We start from the raw sequence: 22102 nt of genomic DNA, 5'->3' as shown, positions 1-22102 counted from the left end.
ATGAATATATGTATGTATATGTATGACTGGGACAGTATGCTGACCAGAAATCAACACATTGTAACTGACTATACTTCAATTTTTAAAAATTAATTAATTAAAAAAAAAATCACTCCTCATTTCCACTCATACTTTCTTTTGGTGAAGCTGATTGTCGAGTTTCAGCTCAGATCTTTCATTAGCATTTCTTCTGGGGATTCTGGAGATTTTACACATAGTTAAGGAATTGATAAACTTCTTAAACTTTAAGGCAAATAAATGATCAGAATGCATTCAATGTTTAGTCACGACCTTGCTGACAATTAAGCCAATTCATTTTCATAGGATCATGGGAAACTTGGACATTCAGTGGCTACAACAAGCATGTAACAACTTAGAGCTAGCATTTTTACCATATCAAAAGCACTTTCCAAGCATTTGCTCTTCTTGTGATCATCTTCTCAAGATCAGCTAGACTGAGTGATGCAAATAGGTCTGTGCCTTAGCCATATCCATCCCTGGTCCTTATCATAATGCCTGGAACATCTTAAGGACTTAATAGATTTGGTTGAATGAACAGATGGCTACCCTGAACCATTCAGTGGAGATTCAAACTTAGAAGTTAAGAGGTAGCTGGTTAAGTATCAGAGTCTGGACACAAGAACAAATATTTGGCTACTAATAAGCTTTCCAGGCTCCTAGTAGACCATTACCCTGTTAGAAAAAAAAATATGTGTGGTGGGGAGGTGGGTAGGGAGGGTGGAGGGGTTTAGCACCAGCAGCTCTTGAGGGTGGGAACAGTTGGAAAAATGGAGTCCGTTGGTTGGTTTACAAAGAATTTAAATGTCCCAGTTGGAAGATCTTAGGGATTATCTACAAGATACACATGGTATCATGTGAGAATGGAGCCAGAAACACCTTAGGCCCAGCCCCAGCACTATTCTTTACTACTGTTGACTACTTGGCACTGCTGCTGTGAGCATGAAATGAAAATAAACAATGGTTAGCTTTATGTGTTGACTTGGCTAGGCTGTGATGCCCAGGTGTCTGGGTGAATATCAGTCAAGATGTTGCTGTGGAGGTGCTTTTAAGATAGTGAATATTTAATTCAGTCAACTTTAAGTAAAGCAGATTACCCTCCATCTGTGGGTGGGCCTCATCCAATCAGTTGAAGGCCTTAAGAGCAAAGACTAAGATTTTCTGAAGAAGAGATTCTCTTCAAGACTACAACAGAGAAAACGTGCCTGAGTTTTCCAGCCTACTGAAGAATTCAGACTCAAGACTGCAACATCAAATCTTTCCTGAGTTTCCAGCCTGCTGGCCTGCACTACTGATTTCAGACTTGCCAGCCCCCACAATCACATGAGCCAGTTCCTTAAAATCAATCCCTCTCTATCTCCCTCTCTCTCTCTCCCTCTGTCTATATAGAGAGATACAGATACAGATACAGATATATGGGGTGTATGTCTGTACTATTGACTCTCTTTCTATGAAGATCCCCGATTAATATAATAAGTCAAGCCCTCACACAGCCCCTGACAGAGAAAGTACCCTTCTCTGTTCATTCTCCTCCATTACCTTCCATGAATCTAGCTCTGTCATCCTAGCAAATATATGAATGTCTCCTGCAAGATGCCAAATGGGGCAAAGATCCAGCAGTATCAGTGACCTCCCAAGGTCACGACCAGTCCACAACAATACCAGGATTGAAATCTCCTTCTTCTGACTCATCGTCCGTTCCTTCCCCTCCTTCCTGTTACCCACTCACCTTTCCATCCCTAATACACCCAGACGTGGCGCTTATTTAGCCCTAGAGATCAGAGGTGCTCTCCAGCAAGAACGTAGCAGAGTCACTGGGCCCATAATAACACTTTAACCTTGGATATTTACTTGGGATTTCTCTTCACTCTGCAGCAAAAAGCATTTTAGTGAGAGCTCAGCCATCTCAGTTCATATGCACACTGGAAGCCCACCACGCAGTGAGCTGGGCCCACAGCCCAGTGTCACTGCTATGACATCTGCCTCTAAGAGCCTGTATCTCCAGCACTTTTTTCTTGATTTTCTTCTTGTTTATGTTTAACCTGTTAGCTTAGTCACATAGCCAGCATTAAAAAGACTCGTAGAACGTAAAGGATTCTAGTCTACCGCATAATGACCAACTGCGAGGTCTGGAGGTAAGGGGGTCCCTAGACCACCCTGAGATTCAATCATTTACTAGGAGGACTCAGAGAACTCACAGAGAGCTGTTATAGTTATGGTTTATTACAGCTGAAGAACGCAGGTTAACTCCATCAAGGGAAAAGGTGCATGGAGCAGAGTCCAGGAAAGTTCCACATGCAGAGCTTTCGGGAGTCATGAACAGCGTTAACTCCTCCCAGCAATGATGCATGATGTATGCACAGAGCACTGCTAACCAGAGACTCTCCCCTGAGCCTTGGTGTGCAGAGCTTCCACGTGGGCTCCATGGTTCACTGCCACCATGGCTGACCCCTCTGGAGGTAGAGTGGATACCATCTGGCCCAAAGCTCCCATCAGAAACCACACTTTCCCATGTGGCTCCAGGTCCCCAGGTAAAGGAAAGACATTCTTACCAAGTGTGACATTCCAAGGGCCTTGAGACCACTTCCGAGTAGCTGAGGGCAAAGGCTAGATCTCTCCTTGGGTAAGCTCAGTTTCCTTACTACACGCCCCCTAATGGTGCACCAGGGGTGCCACTCAGCTCTGGAGTACTCTACAGCTATCTACTGCATTCCTAATTCTGACCTGTCCTTTTGGAAAGGAAAGCTTCTTGTCTCAGGGACCAGGCAAGGGACTGGGGATGACTTCATGCTCACTGTCCCTACTGTTGACATTTAATGAGATGGCAGGTCAAGGTGGAGTCCACCAGGGAGAGCTGTGGCTTGTCCCCAGCCTTCTTCACTGGACACTCATATGGGGGTTAGCCGTGATTCGGGTGTTAGTCCTGAATCCCTCCTGTCGCCGTGGAGTAGCCAGTTCATTCCTTTCTGTCTATTTACAGCCCCAGCTCAACAGACAACAGTTATCTTCACTCACTTAAAAATGCCTCTTCTTTCAACTGCCTAGCTTTCCACATTGCTTACATCGAAGGAATTCACCAATTTGTAAAATCTACAGATTACTGACATTAAGTGGTGAAAATGCTCAAGTTTTACAAATGAAGACCCCAGGCACCCATTCCCCATGTCAGGTAGAGAATCCAGACCAAGAAGGAACACGGCTACAGGGAGGAGGACTTCAGTCACAGGGTAAAGCCAGAGCTGGCAGCTGGCTGAGCCAGGAGTGGCGAGGGAGGATGTGAGGGAGGTGGGGGTGACCGATATGTGGGGTTCTGCCCGACAGGACGCAGATGCAGGGGTGGTGCACCTTATTCCAACAGGTGCACCCGAGGGCGGGTGCTGGCGTCACTGGCAAGGGGTGTGGGCTCCTGCAGCTCCAGCTAGGCATCTGCCCAGTGTCCTCAAGCAAGCTTCCATTCTACCTCAGGAATGGGCACTTTCCTGGTTCCCTCACTCCATCTCACAGCTAACTAAAATAGCACCTGCCCACAGTCCTGCCCTCCTGGGCCTTGGGAGGGAAGTAGCCAATCTGCTCTGCCAAACGGAGCTAAGGTATTACAACCGGTAACATCGTCCAATAACGTTTTCCCTTTAACAAGGGCCCTAAGGCCTTCATTCAAAAGAGCAGAGGCAGAAGAGATGTTTTCACTTTCGTAAGTAGTTTTCTTAGCCCAGAGCAACCCTGCCCACAGAAGCAGAGACTCAAAGAAGCTGACCAGTACAGTATCTTTATGCCATCGAACAACCCTCCAAGAATCATGTAGACATAAAATACACTAAAGAGATTCCATGAGCAGCCTTGGATTGTGTGTTTCAGACAGCAGAATCTGATGCTAGAAGCCTGGAGAGGCCAGCTTCCCCTTGCCTCACCTGAGCTGCATCCCTCTGCAGCAAACTGGGTCTGCTCTCCGTCTGTGTTCCCACGGAACCCCGCTTCAGCAGACCCAGCCCTTCTATCCCTCTGCCTGGCATTATCCTAGAAGTTTGGGGAAGGACGGGAACCTTGCCTTTTTCATCTCTGAGTGCAACGGCGCTAAGCAGATCGAAATGGAATTGCCAGCACCCCCAGGGGCTGCCTCAGCCCTGGTTCTGACTCCCAAGCTATAGGGAAAGAGGACGGCCACGTTCTCACTTCCTGACTAGGTCAGGCCACTTCCACTAGCTTCTAGAGTGGGGAGAGCACGTTAGGGACCTAGACGAAGGCCAGGTGCAGAGTCCCCAGTAACAAAATGTCAACCATGACAATCTGCGAAGACCGGGTCTCCAGGATTGAACTCTCATCTACTGCAGGGGCCAGATGATCAGAGACACCTGTCCCCAGGGGTGCCCTGACAGCAGAGCCCAACATCATCTCCTCGCCGTCCCCACGAAGGTAGCAACAACTAACATCCAGGGTCAGGAGGACGTGGCGCGGGATTGAAAGCTACTTTACACAGATGATTGCCTTTCAAATGGTCCTATTAATCATCATCACAAGAACAAGCCGTTGACTGGAGTTCCAGTCCTGTTTCCTTTATTCCAGGGGCCATCAACTCAGTCCTCCTCCTCAGCTCCACCTCCCAGGCCCAGGAACAAAGGCTAGACCTGGTCGTAGCTAAGACACACCATCCACATTTCCATCTCAACTCCGTCACCGATTTTCTGTGACCTTGAGCCGCCAAAACTCTTCCCCTCCGATTACTTCTCTCTAAAATGGTAGTAAACAAACTCCCCAGAGACGTCCTACGGAGGAGCGAGGTGACGCATGCCAAGAAGAGCCAGGCACACCTGCAGACGCAGCAAGCGCTATTCTTATGTCTTACCTGAAAGCAGCAGTCACTCCACGGAGTCTGCTGTGTTGGCTTTTCTGCCCATAATATTTGTGGTCGGATCATGTCTGTATGTAAACCAAACACAAGAAAACAAAGAGGGGAAAATTCCATCACATACTTTTGGGTTTTTTTTATTTTCATCTATTCATCCAGATGGTGATCATTAGTGGGCTCGCCGGTCTGCACCTGTTACTGTTTACGTACACATTCCACCTATGGGGATGTGCTCAGAACATTCTGGATGAGTCTACCAAGAGACACTACAGGATCAGACACAACCTACTGCCCTAGGAATCACCCTCTAGCTCTTTGGTGGAGACAAGAGCAGAGCTCTTGGTGCTACAGGGACATGCAAGGTCAATGACCGCTTGGCCCAAAAGCCTCAGGGACTCACATGCCCATCTGCGATAAAGCCACCGCATATCTTGAGTGTGCGTGTCTGCTCACCGCGAACGCAGCCCCGTCGTTCACTTGGTGTTTCCTAAACATCCCCACACCAGGGCCCCACTCTCGACGTACCAATTTGAGTTCTTTGGAGCGGTGCCTGGAAAAACGTCTATTTTAAACACCCAAGTGATTCTGACGCTGGGTTGAGCTGGGAGTGTTCTAGACTGAAGGAAACTCAGAGCTGTGAGTGCAGACCTTGGCTCTGCTCCAGCCTTGGTGATAATTTCCTGTCCCTCCTGTGTAACTGGGCAAGTCCTTTTCCTCTGGGCCTGACTGTCTCTCAGATAAGGATGAATAAACACAAGAATAAGAGAATTCCTGCTGTGTCTCAGGAGCCCTAGGGTTTCCTTGGAGGCTCCAGAAATTGCTAAGAAGAAATGGAGTATTTGGGGTTCTGGATTCTCTGTCTCAAGAGTTAATCATGGGGCTGCTAAAAAAATCTACTGATGATGGCCTGACATCAAGCAGGATCAGCTAGGAACACCTGCCCAGGATGCAGGAAATACACAGTCCCGGAAGTGTTCAAAGTGGCTTCAATGGGCATGGTTACCCCAGAAATCACACTTTAGAAACATGACTCCCTGAGAGAGTCAAGGATTTGGACTGGGGGACCTTGAGAGTAGTATCACTTCACTTCTGGCAGTGGTGATCTCCTCATCCTTCACAGGAAGGGTTAAAACTAGACCCCAATTAGGGGTCTCACATTTTGCCATTCCAGTGGTCTGCTGGGAATCCACCACCCCACCCAGCCCCACATCATGAACAGACCCAGGTAGCATGTTACCTGTGCCCAGAACCAGAACCAGGGGGAGTCGGCTGATCCCCTGGGAACACAATGCACAGCCCTGACCTTATTACCATTTGCAATGGACTGAATCATGTTTTCCCAGACTCAGATGTTGAAGCCCTAACCCCAAGGTAGCTGTATTTGGAGGTAATTAAAGGTAAATGAGGTCACAGGGGTAGGGTTCTAACCTGATAGGATCGCTGGTCTTGAAGGAGGAGACAGCAGCAAGCTCTCTCCACACGTGTGTGCACCCAGGAAAGGCCATGTGAGGACACAGCGAGGAGAACCCGACCACGCTAGTGCCCGGATCTCCGGCTTCCAGCCTCCAGATCCCTGAGAAAATAAATGTCTGCGTTTAAGGCCCCCAGTCTGTGCTATTTCGTTTGGGCCACCCGAGCTGAGACACCATCCCACCATGGCCAGCTGAGGCAGCCACTTCATCGCAACGAAGTCACTTGATCTCACTTAGTATCTTGTCTCCCACACTAAAATGCAAGCCCCCAACAGCTGGGGTTTGACATCCTTTGTCTTTCCTGTTTGCAAAACTCTCATGAGGTTGACAATGTCATTTTACCAGATGAAGAAATAGAGGCTCTGAAGTTGGTGGCTCGTGCCTGGTCCCGCCACGTGGAGAGAGGCCCTGTGGCGGGGATGCGCTGCCAGTTTTTGGCTCTGGGTGTTCGCTACTGTGCTCTGTTCCTCCAGGGCTCAGTGAAGACCTGCTGACGGGCTGGGGGTGGGGAGGGAAGCAACAGCTGCCTGGTGCCCGGCTGCTTCTTACCCTCCAGAACCGACGGAGCGCAGTCCTTGCGCAGCTAGACTTGCAGCACGAATGGAGGGGTCCCCGTGGGGCCGGGGAGGGGCTGGGCACAGCAGAGCAGGCGCCTCTGTGCTTCTCTCCAGGAGGTCCTGCCCCGTGAGGGTGCTGTCCGCCAGCTGAGAGAGGCCTGCGGGTTCTGGAGCGTGAGGCATGAGACAAGCTGATAAAACACAACATGAACAAGGTTACAATTGTTGGCTTTGTTCCTACACTAATAAACACTTAAAATTACTTGTCTAAAGCATTTACATTTAACTAAGCACTTTCCTAAACAATGTCATCTTTTCTTTACAACAACCCTGGGCAGGAGGCAGATCTCACCCCCAAGTTTGTAGGCAAGGAGACAGCCTTAGCCTCACATAGTTTCCGAGCAGCAACACCAAGACATGGATACCTGTGTTCTGTTTCACCCTAGGTTTGCTTCATCAGTATTAGCTACAAGCTACTTCTTTTTAAAAATTTTGTTTATTTTTTGGGTGGAGGTAATTTGGTTTATTTATTTATTTCTGGAGGAGGTACAGGATTGAACTCAGGACCTGACGCATGCTAAGCATGCGCTCTACCACTTGAGCTATACCCTACCCCCTTACAAGCTACTTCTCAACTCAGCCCATGCCTTGGAACCCTGTGCTGCTGGCTTCCGGGTGTGAAGTGAGCCAGGTGAAGACTTGGATGGCTTGACATTAAGTGGTGCTTCCAAAATGGGTTTCCAGGGAACCCTGATTCCTAGCAAGATGTTAAAACATCCCCTCTCTTTTTTTTTTTTTCAAAGTATGAGGCTGTTCTACAGTCAAGTTTGGGTAATGTTACAGACAGTCTTTCCTTCCTAGGAAATTATGTTGGCAATTAAAGGCTCTGAAAAGGTCTGTAATGAAGAAGCTGGAGTACATTTAATTCAGCATTTGACAACACAACTCATTTTCCTAGCAGCATCTTGCTCTCGAGAGAAAGTGGTGCAGGATGTAGAAAAGTCAGTGGCTAGGAGAACAGTGAACATTTTGCTCACTAGGCCAGACCTAAAGGATTATTGAATTGAAAGGAATTAAAAGCACAATCACTGCCAAATAAGCACAGTTAAATCCTCTCTTAAAACTTGTCACTAAAAATACTTCAGCTAAGTCTCCTTAAAGTATTAACTTGTGTCATTGTTCATGTGCAAGTGTACTTTCACTTCTAGGATTAGTAAACAAAACATCAATTGCTTTTGTTTTTATTATCTCTTATTTTCTGTACTTTCCCAGTTTACAAATAGGTATAATTTACAACCTAATTCAAAACAAATAATTTAAAATAACCTGTCATCCAACAGCTAAAGATTTAGGAAAAAGAGTTGACAGTGGGGGATGGAGGAGACAGAGAGGGGAACGTTGATGTCAAATGGGGTCCACCAGGGACAGACAGAATACAAGGTTTTCAAAACCCTGGGCAGAGTTATGTGCAGGTATGGAAAGGCAGGTCTTAGAGATGCAGGTTTCTGGATGGAGAAGTCCTGAGGCCCCAGGTCTGACCTCTGTGCAGACTAGAGATCCTGGAAGGAGGGCAGAGACCAAGGAGCCCGAGGGGACAAAGAGCAGGACTGAGTTCACAAAGTGGGAATGATGAAGACATAATGGGTCAAAAAAGCTCTTAGCTGGGTGGGAGCCTCTGGGTCAAGAAGACAGTCAGGACGTGTGGCCTCTTCCCTCACCCACAGGAGCAGGGGGTGTTACGATGCCTCTGAGGCCCCAGCTCAGGCCTGGGGAAAGCTTGGCTCAAGAGGAAGAACCAGGCCCCTGGGTGTTCAGGAGTCCTCTCTCATCACCCACTGTTGACTGTCATCTCCCAACCAGAGTCCCTGAGATTTTCTTCTTCTAGATAGATGTCATCTCCATCTCAGGAAAGGCCTGCAGCTCCTGGCGGGAGGTGGGGGCAGCTCCCCTCAGCACTCATGGGAGCTCAGCTCTCTCCTGCCAAGCTGGACAGTATCTTAAATTTTCGTGCCTATCAGTGAGCCGGGAGAAGCGGGGCAAAGCGTGTGATGAAATTAACAGATGATGTGCATTTGGGAGGCACAGGGAACACCAGCTCTAAGAGGGAAAGCAAACAACCTGTGGAGGGAGAGGTTAGAAACCCAGGCAAGCGATCACCAAGCAAGGCGTGCTGGGAAACAGTGCCTGCTAACAGACAGGGTAAAGCCCCTTCCTTCAGACTTAAGAGGCACAAGTGTGGATGTGGCGATAATCTACAGCAAATGAGATGGCAATGTGCTGTTGGAAAACGTTGTGTGATCTGGATCCCTTAGATCAGCCAAAGCACAGCATGCCAGCTCTTCTAGCAAAGACCTTGGTTCTACCATGATGCAGGCAAAAACCTTTTTCAGAGCTATTCCTATGTCTGCCGGCTTTCTCCCGCATGGCATTCGTAGGAATTTTGAGAACATAAAGATCTATCAGGGCTGACACGAGGCTCTACAAAAAACTACTATGGTTTTACAGGTGATGATCTGGGTCGGCCGAGCAGGGCGGAGCACCACACAGCTGATCAACATCAACAGGTCCATACTAGAAGAAAAGCTGGCCAAAGCTGAGGGGAGGAGTGTGGAGTCAAGGACACTCACAGGAGGAGTGGGCAGAGGCAGAAAGGCAGCTCTCTGGCAGGTAGAGCCGGGAGGCTGGGAGCATCACAGGTACTTGCTGGGGAGCTGGGGCTGGAGGAGAAATGCCAGGTGCTATGGACTGAAATGTGTGTCCCCCCTCCCCAAATTCATATGTTGAAACCCTAACCCACAGTGTGATGGTAACTGAAGATGGAGCCTTTGGAAGGTTAGACGAGGACATGAGGGTGGGGCCCTTATAATGGGATTAGTGGCTTTACAGGAAGGAGACACAGCAGTGAGGACAGAGCAAGAAAGCAGCTGTCTTTAAGCCAGGAGATTTCTCACTAGGAACTGAGTCAGTCAGCGCCTTGGTCTCGGATTTCCCAGTCTTCAGAACTGTGAGAAATAAATATCTGTTGTTTAAGCCAAGTAGCCAAGCAAAGACACCAGACATAATCAGGCTCACATTATGACAAGGGACTCAGGGAACATTAATTCACGGTAATTGCTGGAAACCTGTGCATTTTTCATGCACTCAACAAACATTTAAGGAAAGAACCACTACCCTACAGACACTGATAATGCAGCATGGAGCCAAAAACAGAGCCTTACTCTCATGGGGCTTTTATTCTACAGACTTCACCGTATGCCTAGCAGTTCAATAAAGGCAATTCTGTGTGTCCTTGAGCCAATGTCCTTCAAATACAGTGTTTTCCTAAGACTTAAACTGATATAAGGATGGACTTCAAAATATATCAACTCCTTTATACCACTCAGATAAAAGCTTATGGGGGCCAGAAACTGTGTGAAGCACCTTAGGCTTTTAACTTTTGTTATTACATCAGCCCCATGGAAGTGATGTCCTTATCCCATTTTATGGATTATAAAACAGACTTGAAGAGGTTTAAATCACTTTCCAGAGTTCACACAACATTCAGGTTAACCAGGACTCAAGACAAGGTCTACTAGACTCTAAACTCTGCTATAATTGTGTGTTCGTCATGCACTATGACACAGTTATGTATGGAACACTCAGCATCCTTTATGCATATAAACACCTTCCACTAGCTGGGAACCATTATTCTGAAGACCAGAATGCTTCTCTGATCTTTTGGTTGCCAAACTTTAGCATCACTGAGGAGCTCACTCCCAGAGGGTCCAATCTGCAGCTCTCAGGTGATGCCAGGGCATCTATAAACACCCCAGGTGACCCTTTTTAAAATGCATAAAAACCACATTTTCTATTATTCTAGAGAGCAAGGATTTTTGCCTGTGCTGTTACTTTCTAAAAGATGAATGGGAGCAATTCCAATTCTTATAAATTCAGAAAGCAAAAATTATTTACTTGGATCTCTTTTGCAAACATCTTTATTGAGATATAATTCACATACCATAAAATTCACCCATTTAAAGTACACAATTCAATGGTTTTTAGTATTTAGTACTCAGAGCTGTGCAACTATTACCACAATCTAATTTTTGAACATTTTCTTCACCCCTATCCCTTTCAGCAGTCACTCCTCACTTTCCCTAACACCTGGCCCCTGAAAACCACTAATCCACTTTCTGTCTCTCTAGATTTGCCTGTTCCGGACACTTCATATAAATGGAATCACACAGTATGTCTTTTTTGTGTGACTGGCTTCTTTCACTTCGAGAAATATTCCCCAGGCTCATCCACAAGGTAGCAAGCACCAGAACTTCATTCCTTTTTATTATCAAATAATCCATTATGTGGATATGCCACATTTTGTTGTTTATTCATTCATCAGCTTGATGGGCATTTGAGCTGTTTTTACTTTGGGGCTATTATGAATAATGCTGCTATGAACATTCAGGTACAAGTGTTTGTGGGGGCCTATGTTTTCATTTCTCTTGGGTCTATTTCTAGGGGTGGAGTTGCTGGGTTCTATAGCAGTTCTACATTTAACCATTATGAGGACTGCGAGACTCTTCCCCAAAGCAGCTGCACCATTTCACCCCCACCAGCAGTAAGTGCGAGTTCTAATTACTCCACGTCCTCACCAATACTTGATAATGTTGTTCTTTCTGATCACAGCCTTCCCAGTGGGTGCGAGGTAGCATCTTACTGTGGCTTTGATTTGCATTTCCCTAATGATTAGTGATGTGGGATGTCTTTTCAGGTGTTTACTGATCATTTTGTACATCTTTGAAGAAAGGTCTATTCAGATCCTTTGCTTATTTCCCATGTGATTCTGATGGACCTGACTGGGGACTTCATTTAACACTGTTCTATGCCATGACTAGAGATTAAAAGTCTAACCCTGAATAAGGATTTGATGAGGAGACTCAGGTGACAGATTATAAGGGTCTCATTAAAAGCCCAACCCCTGCTAAGAGAAAGGCTAGCCTGGCATTGGTGCCCTCAGGATGGAAGGAGAACAGGGAGTGGGAGAGAAGACCACATCTTTGTCAACTGCAGACAAATCAGTTAGGATTTCAGCTTCAAGTAACAGCAAACTCAATCCAACCACATAAATGAAAATCAGAAATATACCAACTGGTGTAACAAAATGTCAGTGATAGAACAGTTTCAACTGATGCTCGGACTCTACTCATCTTTTGCCCCTCCTACCCCATGTCTTGGTTTGTGTCCACAGGCCCATTACTCCATGATCACAGTGTGGGCACCAACACTCCCAGCCTCGTTCACACACAGAGGAACACCAGAGGCCGTCGGGGACATGTGACCCAGCGTCAGTGTCGCTTTCAACTTTCCCAGGAGCACCCAGGAAACTTCCCTCACTCCTCACTGGCTAGAATTATGTCACATGCACATTCCAAAACCAATCACTGGCAAGGAAAGTGGAATTACACTATTGTCTTATGTTAATCAAGTGATCCCTGGGGCGGGGTAGGGAAGCCTAGTTTCTCCTCAAAGGCTGAGATTTGAACAAACTCAAGGTTCTATCAGTAAAGAATAATATTAATGTGCAGGTAGGCCACAGCAAACATCATTCATTACATTCTAGGGTAAGAGATTATGAAAAGAAGACGTGGAAGTGCCCTTGACCCTCTTAATCACCCTCTACAGATTTATAGAGATTTTCCTGAAGGATATTAGAGACCACCTGTAACTTTTTTAGTGCCTAGTAATTCTCACTCTAAGCTAGGGACGTTATTTATGTGGCTTCATTTTGTCTTTAAAACAAAGGATTGGCCCAGTTCCTCTGGCTCTGAAAGACTGTCAGGTCCAAATGCATAGTACTCGTGGGTGGGCAGATGAGGGAGTCCAGGGACCCCTAGACTTCAGGCTCAGGTGATGGGAACATAAGGTGAGTGGATTGGTGGGTGTCATAAACCAGGAGAAGGAGCCTGTTTGGGAGAGGTGAGGGTAGGGGGGCAGAATCATAAATAATTAGCTGTTTTGGACAACTTAAGAGTGTGGTCACAATCATCCAGGAAAAGATGTGTAGAATTCTCAAAATCTGATTCCTTTTTTTTTTTTTTTTTGTAGCTGTTGTTTATTTTTAATCTTCTAACACCAGGAAAAGAGCACAGGGGGAAGGCAGGTGGCAAAGGCTGAGCCCCACGCAGCTGCTTTGTATCAAGTGCATCAGTGAGCAGCTCCAGCTTCAAAGCCCTTGTGTGTGGAACAGGAACTGGTTCCAGACCAACAGGTAGTTACCTTCCTTCCCAAGTCTTTTTGCCTCAGAAGACCTCGGGAAAGGAGCAGTGACGTGGGACTAGGAGTTTTATTTAGAACGCCTGGGCTCTGCACCCCGCACCTTCTGGCCCACCTGGGGCCTGTGGAGCTGCGCCAGGACGCCCTCTGGAGGCGGAGGCGGGAGCAGCGGGCGCGCACACAGCCAGGCCGCCTCTGCATCCCTGCTTCCGGGGGGTCGGGCCAGGGGAGGGCACGTGAGGTCGTTAGGCGGATGTCTTGGAGCTCAGGGAAAGTCAAAAAGAAAGTAGGGAATTTGTCTGACAGACCCCACCGAGCAAAAGTAGCATCAGCCACAAGTAGGAGGCTTTCCTGTTACTCTTCCCTCTGCTGGAAACCTGTCACTTTACTCTGGAAAGAAAATCTAGCACTGCCGCACCCAGGACATGAGAGGAAGCGGATGACAAGAATGGGGCTTTTATTCATTATTCACTAGACTTTTATTGAAAACTTGTACTGTAAAACTGCGCTGGAATGGATGCCTGGGGGATCCAGGGGCCCTAAAGATGGAGCAGCAGGATGACGCATTCGCAGAGAGAACATGCCAACACGAAGGGCTAGACTTCTGGGCAGGGTAGGACTGGGCTGCCACTTACTAGCTGTATTGACCCTTGGCGCATTACTTAACCCCTCTAAGCCTCGGTTTCCTTATCTGGAAAGTGAGGATAATAAAAGTAGCTAACTTACAGGATTACTGCAATCAGAGGTAATGTATGTAAAATGCTCAATACAGTGCCCAGCTCAGAATACCCTCCAACAAATGTCAGTTACTAGTAGGTATTATTGAGAGGGGAAATGACTTCGTCATAGGGATAAGCTTGAACCTGTTTAAATTTATTTTGAGTCCTTTTTATTGTGAAGCATAAGACACACAGTGAAGCGCACGAAACAGATGTACAGCTCAATGAATTATCATAAATTAAGTAGATCCATTACCCACTCAAAGAAACAACATCACAGGTCCCCTGAAGACCCATTTGTGCACCCTCTCATCAGTACCCCCCTGACCCTCAGAAACATAACTGCTATCCATTTGTGATAGCTCTTCCTTATTTTCCTGTATACCTCATAAGCATCCATCCATAAACACTATCATTTATTTTGCCATTTTAAGAATTTTATAGGAATGGAATTATACGTGTTTTTTTAGTCCTTGACTTATTTTGCTCAACAGTTTGTGAGAATTGTTCATTTTTATGTGGAACCATAACTTGTTCATCAGTATTACTGTATAATATCCCATGTGCCTCAATATATTTATCGTTTTCACTATAATGCACATTTGGTTGTTTCTACTTTGTAGCTATTTGAATGCTGTTGAACATTCTGTAGGTATGTACCTAGGAACAGCACTACTGGGTAATGAGATACAGATCTGTGCTACAGACTGTATGTTTATGTCCCTACCTCCCCAATTCATAACGCTGAGACCTAATCCCAGTGTGACAGTCTTTGGAGGTGGAGCCTTTGGGATGTGATTAGGTCATAAGGGTAGATCTGTCATGAATGGGATTAGTGCCCTTACAAAAGAGACCCCAGAGAGCTCCCTCACCCTTACCCTCATGTGAGGATATAGGGAGAAGGTGGCCACCTGTAAACCAGAAGCAGGCTTCACCAGACACCAAATCCACCAGCACTTTGATCTTGGACCTCCCAGCCTCCAGAACTGTGAGGAATAGATTTCTGTTGTTTAAAAGCCACCCCATCATCTCGAGTAATTCTCTTATAACTAAGACAACATGTTCAGCCTTAGTAGATAATGCCAGATCATTTCCCAAATTGGTTGTACCAATTTGCACTCTTACCAGCAATGTGTTAGAAGCTAGTTGCTTTACATCCTTGTCGACAGTCGGTATTTTCTCTCTTTTTAATTTTTCCCATTCTGGTGGATAAATGGTGGCATCTCATTGTGATTTTAATTTGCATTTCCCTAATTGGTGATGCTGTTGAGTACATTTAATAAGTTTATTGGCCATTCAGATATTTACTTCTGTGAAGTGCTTATTTCAGTCTCTTGCTCATTTTTCTGTTTGGTTGCCTTTTTCGTACTGATTTGTAGTTCTTTCTGTAGTCTGGATGTGAACCCTTTGTTGACTTATGCTTCACAAATACCTTCTCTCTTAAGATTTCCCTTTTCACATTCTTCATGGTGTCTTAATGAACAGAAATTCTTAATTTTAGAGTAATGCAGTTTATCAACCTTTTCCCATATAGTGTTTTTGAACCTTGTTTAGGAAATATTTCCTTATAATAAGGTCATGAAGCTATTCTTCTACATTGTATTCTAGAAACATTAGAGTTTTACTCATTTAAATGACACTCCAATTAAAACTGACTTCTGAGTAAGGAATGATGCAGGGTCTAGGTTCCCTTTTGTTCCATGTGATATCCAATTGACCCAGCACCATCTGTCTATCTACACACACACACATACATATAGTTATGTATATATACACATGTACATACATATAGTTAGTTGAGATACAATTGACATATTAGTTTCAGGTGCACATGATTCAATATTTGTATACATTGTGAAATGATCACAATAAGTCTAGTTATTATCCATTACCATATATAGTTACAAATATTTTTCTTGTGATGAGAACTTTAAGATCTACTCTCTCAGCAACTTTCAAGTATTTGATACAGTATTATTAACTATAGTCACCATGCTGTAACTTACATCCCTTATTATTTATTTTATAGCTTATTTTGTTTATTTTATATTTACTTATTTTATAGCTGGGACATACTTATAGCTGAGACATACATATTTTATAGCTGGGAGTTTGTACCTTTTGACCAACTTTACCCATTTCACCCACCCCCGAACTCCCTGCCTCTGGTGACCACCAATCTGTTCTCTGAATCCAGAGCTCATTTTGTAAGATTCCACAGATGGTATCTGAGATCACATGATTATTTGTCTTTCTCTGACTTATTTCAATTTCCATAATGTCCTTAAGGTCCATCTATGTTGTCACAAATGGCAATATTTCCTTTTTATGGCTGAATAGTATTCCATCTTACACACACACACACACACACACACACACACACACACACACACACTTTATCCAAATTCATCCATCAGTGTATACTTAGGCTGCTTCCGTATCTTGGCTACTGCAGTAAATAATTGCAGTAAACAATGCTGCAGTGAACATGGGGATGCATATACCTTTTTGAGTTAGAATTTTCTTTTTCTATAGATAAATACCCAATAGTAGAATTGATGGATCATCCAGAAATTCTATTTTTAATGTTTTCATAGTAGCTGCACCAATTTACATTCCCACCAACAGTGCACAAGGGTTCCCTTTCCTCCACATCCTCACCAACACTTGTTACCTGACCATAAGAGATCCGGCTCCCATTATCCTCAATACACTTATTTATTGGATCAGTGTCCTCTGTATAGAACCCCTTTCCCATTGCTAATGCCACCATTCTTCCCCCCACCAAGGCAGCCATCCTCCCATCACTCAGGCTCCAACACCATGAACTAACATGTCCTCGCCCTGCTCAGGCATCCCACTCTGGGCCACCATCACCCCTCCTCCTGCATGAAGGCCTACCTTGTGTGGTCCCACTTAATGGTTTTCTGGGCTTTAAGTTATTCAAGAAGGAAGAAAGGATGACACTCAGTTTTCAGTTATTACTAGTGAACATTAACTTGGGATACTCCTCATGGCTGATCAGAAAGTATAAGCCATCACTTGAGAATGACCTCCTCCTCTCACAACCAAATCCATTAGCCTGCCTGAATCTATGTTCATGAACTTGACCTTCCTTCCTGTCACAACAGATGAACTGTCTCTGCTCTACACCTGAATCCTTCTTTTTGGCCTGCTCAAGGGCTTTTCACTTAATTTCTCCTTTCTGGTTATTTCTATTGGCATACAAAATGAGCTACAATATCTCCAATCTTAAAAAGAAACCTCCCAAGAACGTCTCATCTCCTCTACCTACTTCCCGCTCCTTCTCCCCTCTTAGCAAAACTACTCAAAAATGCTGCCTTTTCTTACTGTCTCCACTTCCCAAACCCACTCTTTCAACTCCATGTGATCAGGCTTTCATTCTCATCAGTCAACAAAACTGCTCAGCAAGTAGCCTTCATGTTCCTCAATCCACTGGCTAATCCTGTCTTCATCTTATTCAATTCACCAGCAGCATTCAACACAGCTGGTCATTCCCTTCTTGAAACACTTTCTTCTCTTGACCTCCAAGTTGACCTTGACCTTTCTTCTCTTGACCTCCCACCTCAACGGCTGTCCTCTCATTCCTCTTTGCTCCTCAAACCCCACTCCTCCCAAAAGCCGCAGAGCTAAGTCTTCAACCCTCTTCATTCTCCACATTCACTCGCTAGGTGAGTTCAGTCAGTGCCAAGGCTCTGCACAATCTTGACCGGGACGGCTCAGTATTCTAACGAGCCCTGGCACACACCTAAAGGTCTACTGCACTTGTACTAGGAATTGCACTTTATATATTAAACCTGAAATGATCAAATTTGAACCTGCTAGTACTGTGTCTCCAGCACAGTAAATGGTACCGCCATTCTGCTAGCTGCTTGAGGAAATCTTGGGGTTCTTACACTTTTCCTCACACCCACATCTAGTGCAATCATCAGTCTTGCTGGGTCCACTTTTATCTATAGATGTCCTAAGTCTGATGACTCTTTCTCCACTGCTATCACCCTAGTCCAAGTCACCCCCTCCTACTTCATTAGGAAGCAACAATCTCCTAACATTCTCCCTGCTTCCTCTTTATCCATACGTCACATAATTCTTCACACAGCAGCAAGTGATCTTTTAAAAATGTAAATCAGATCAATTGGTGGCCCTGCATCAAACTCTGTTTTGTTTTGTTTTTTTTGTTTTGTTTTTTGCTTATCATGTTCAGCATAAAACTTAAATCCTTACCACGGACAAAGTCCACAGTGAAAAAGTCCTACCTGTCACCCCTGCCTGCCTCTCTGAACCCGTCTCCCATCGCTGTCTTTTTCACTCCACTCAAACCCCAAGGACTCCCTTGCTGTTCCCCTGACAAACCAAACTTGTTCTGCCTCAGGACCTTCGTGCTTACTGTTCCCCCAGCCTGGAATGCACTTCCCCAGATCTTCATACAAATGGTTCCCTCACTACAGTCAAGGATCCACCAAATGGCATTCCTTTCAGCTGTTTCCACCGCCCAGTCTAACAGAGCACACCCACCCTGAAGCCCTAGTCCCTCTCCCTGAACGACTCCTCGGCCCTCCTTAACACTGTGCATAACACTTACTACTTCCTCACAGTATCGTTCGAGCCCCCTCCCCACCACAAGAACATAAACTCCATAGGGTCAGGACCTCTGTCTTGTCTGTCACGTTGATCGCTATTCCCCTGACGCCCAGAACAGTGCCTGGGGCACAGGGGTAGGCTCTGCGGATTAGACGAGTTAATGTATGAATGACTCGGGCAAGGCCAGCGTGACAGGGCACAGTGGCCGAAAAGCGCGTCTCCCAGGTGCAAGAAAATGCCACTGGCGCACTAAGGGGCACAAGCTGACCCACAAGGCGATGAACCAGCCGCTCCTACACGGAGGGCGGAGCTGAAGGGGTTACAAAAACTCAGGACAGCAACTTCTGATGTTCCTGAAACAGCAGTATCTTAATGGAGATTCATAACCCCTCTTCTGCTTCAATACAGTAACATCTAACTGCACTGATAAATTCATCTCCAGTTGAAGAAAAGCACCTTCTGCCTAGTTACTGAGATTTCCAAGTTCTGTGTTAAGTTCTGTGTGAGGGTAAGGAGTGTGGGCTCTTTTATTTTGGGTTCATACTTAAAACGTGACTGCTGCAAAGGCATTTTAAGAACACTGAGGTAACTCCAACTCCCAACAGCAGGTTAGCTGACATCCTGTCCACCCTCTGCTAAAGCAGTTTCCAGCTCTTGCTCTGCAGCCAGCCTTCCAAGCTTGAAATAAAATGACACTGCCTTTTCAACTCAGTGTTGAATAATATTTTCAATGACTTCATGGTCATGCTTCTGAGACCAGGGTGCACATTACCTTAGGGAGATGCAGAGCAAAGCTAAAATCTGCAGGCTGGCATTGCGTTTCTGGTTTGATGCTGACTGAGAAACATGGCCTGTGGCTGTGAAACGAAGAAAATGGTTTTTACCCTTGTCTCTTGAACTGCACAGGCAGCAGATAATAAGCAATTGTCCCCAGTCATCTGGCCCTCAACCCCTATTGTACATATTCTCCAGGGAGAGGGTGGGCACGGCCGAGGGCCCGGCAGCAGCCTGGCCAGTGGGCAGACCCAACAGAGAACGGCTGCAGGAGGCTCCCTAAATACAGACCACCTGGCGTCCTGCCCTGGCAGGCCACTCCCTACACCAGGATGAAGTCTAGGCAGGGAAGGCACAGCTAGAGCAGAGTGGTACCCAGCAACTTGGCCACTGACCTCTGGCTTCCGTATTTGCATTTAAAAGCTATTATGGAAATGTAATTTACTTTGAAGGATTATATTCAAAGCAGACTGCCTCTCAGCAAAATGACAGTGGCCACAGCCCAGTAAGGATCCTTCCAGGAGAGGCAGAGACTACGGACTGGGACAGAGAGGTGAGGGAAGTCAAGCTTTTCTGCATGGGAAGATCTTTGAAGTGCGTGGAGGCCTCTCCTAATCAAACTCACTTCAAGAGGTTTGAAGCATTTCATTAAATTGAAGCACAGCTGTTTTTCATTTTAGAGTTGACTTGGTTTGAGGGAGTTTCAGGGACCGAACTTGATAGATTCAATTTTCAGTTTCCAACTTCCTTAACTGAAAGTCATAAATACGGTGACCACATTTCCTGAATCCAAATTAGGCTGAACACTGGGCTCTTCCCCAAAATATAGGGCAGCTGTTATGGTCGAGAGAAGGTGGAGGGTCTATTCGGAGGTCAAGACAACTGTAAGAAAAGTGGAAGACACTTGATTTGGATGATGACTTTTGCTTTCTCCCCTGAAGCAATTAACCTTTTTCTGTAGGGCTTCTGCCAGCAGTGCTGAGGCTGGAGGCACAGGGGAGAGAGAGAGAACACTGCACATGAAATATACAATTTCATCATCTTCATTCAAACATCAGCCTGGAAGTAGGAGAATTAGGTGGTTGGCTGTCTTCCTCCCAAACCTAGGACCCAGTGACTTTGGGCTTTGGAAAGTAATGGAATTGAAAGTTCCTGAAGCTCTCTGGTACTTAGGTCCAAATTCTTAAGTGTTAGGGACCCTGTCCAAAGAGTGAGGGGATCTCATTCCGGGTACGGGAGACCAAGTCCACTTTGTCTTTGGTGCTTATCAAGTCAATCCACCATCACTGCTCTCCAAGGTACATTCGAGCAAGAGTGAACCTCCTCGATATGCAAAGGCAGCCTTGAAGTTTCCCGCCTCACTGAACCTGAAAAAAATCACTGACTGCTCCCATCTCCCTGGGCCATGAGCAGGCTGGGGGTGACAGTGAGTGGATATAGCTTTAGATCATCTAAATTGAAAAAAGTAAAAATCACTTCTCTGCTCAAATTACAGTGGATTCTGAATGACGGAAGCTAGAGAATGAAAAGGACTTCATGGGGATAATGTCCAGCCCTTCTCTCACACAGCCTTGATCTCCAGGAGCTAGTATTCTGTCTTCTGAATAGTAAGTCCCTTTAATTCTCTTTACATAGTTTCAGTCACTGTTGGCACCTCCGACACTAAGTAGGTCAAGGGAAGGAGACAGTGAAAACTGAAAACCATAACATTCTGCATTCTCTTACAGATTCAGCAGGACAAGAGGCTTAAACAAATATTCCATATACATTTAAAAATAAACTGTGGAATTGAGTTAACCAGCATATGTACTGTTCAGACTAATGCAGGTAGCAGAGCGTTGGCACCATGGTCTCCTGTCCTGGGGGGGGCGGGGGTTGGATCATGGGTCTCATGGGCACAAACTGGCTACAAGTCCTGGGGAGACATCAAAGGATGGACATAGCCTGCCCACTCGGTAAATTCTCTGGGGGAAGGGACAGGAAACCATTTTTTTCTAATGAGGAACATAAACTATAGGGAAAATACAAAGGTCACAGAGAATTAAATACATATTTAGTTTTTTTTTCATAGAACTTAAAAAGTTCCATTGACCAGGTTTATAAATTAAGAACTACAAATATGAGAAACCACTAAATGATAAGAAGTACTAAATATATATAAGAACTAGGCGGCTGGGGAAGGGAAGGAAGTATCAGCAATCACTTGCTGTAATGCAGAAGAGCCACAGCGGGCCACCGGGCAGAGAGAAACCTGAGGAGGCACGGCTTGCTCCAAGAGGCAACAGAGCAGAACTCAGAGCAAGAGCCCAGGATTCTACACCCAAGATAAAGCCATATTATTATGTCTCAGGAGGCGCGCCTGAAAGGCCAAGAAGGGTGAGAAAAGTTTAAACACACAGAAGAGGCTAGAGGCAGCGATAAAGATGGAGAACTGAGGGGGGAACATGAGAAATGGATGAAAACCTGGGGGAGCAGTGAGAGAGAAAATGAACATTAACTCACTCATTCAAAGCAGGAGCTTTTCAAGAATTGAAACTTGAAACAGAATCATCACAGTTAGTTACTACAGCTCTTTCAATTGTTCAACTACTCTAGTTCTTAATCTTCAAAGGGTCAGCGCCTACAGCTCACGGAAATGGGGGAAAGAATTAGCCTGGGGGCTTCTGGCAGAAGCAATTACACCTGTCGGCTGAAAGACCCAGCTCAGAACCACAGGTTCCCAACTCCTAAGCCAGAGAGGCTGAGGACATCTGGCCACTTGTTCAGTTTGAAGCAAAAGAGCGGCAGCTCAGAGCTGCTGTAGAGAGGAGTCTCACTGGTTGACTGGCAGGCCACAAGTACCTGGCTTTTAGCAGTTCACATTTG

General features: G+C 45.7%; 1 protein-coding gene across 1 annotated transcript in view; it reads right to left on the bottom strand.

Annotated features, from left to right (window-relative positions):
* The window catches only part of PLXNA4 (plexin A4), a 565291-nt gene extending 558105 nt beyond the window's left edge, over positions 1-7186 (bottom strand). Inside the window, exons 1-3 of the mRNA XM_031455378.2 lie at positions 6883-7186; positions 6290-6434; positions 4859-4932 (exon numbers count right to left, since the gene is read on the bottom strand). Of these exons, the coding sequence (XP_031311238.2) occupies positions 4859-4932; positions 6290-6434; positions 6883-7098 (435 nt within the window). The 5' untranslated portion in view covers positions 7099-7186. The remainder of the gene's footprint in view (positions 1-4858; positions 4933-6289; positions 6435-6882) is intronic.
* Between the last annotated feature and the right edge of the window lie 14916 nt (positions 7187-22102).

Source organism: Camelus dromedarius, chromosome 7 (assembly GCF_036321535.1).
Source record: "Camelus dromedarius isolate mCamDro1 chromosome 7, mCamDro1.pat, whole genome shotgun sequence".
Classification (NCBI taxonomy): domain Eukaryota; kingdom Metazoa; phylum Chordata; class Mammalia; order Artiodactyla; family Camelidae; genus Camelus; species Camelus dromedarius.
The sequence above is the reverse complement of the archived record's forward strand: the minus strand, read 5'-3'. Positions and strand labels throughout refer to the sequence as shown.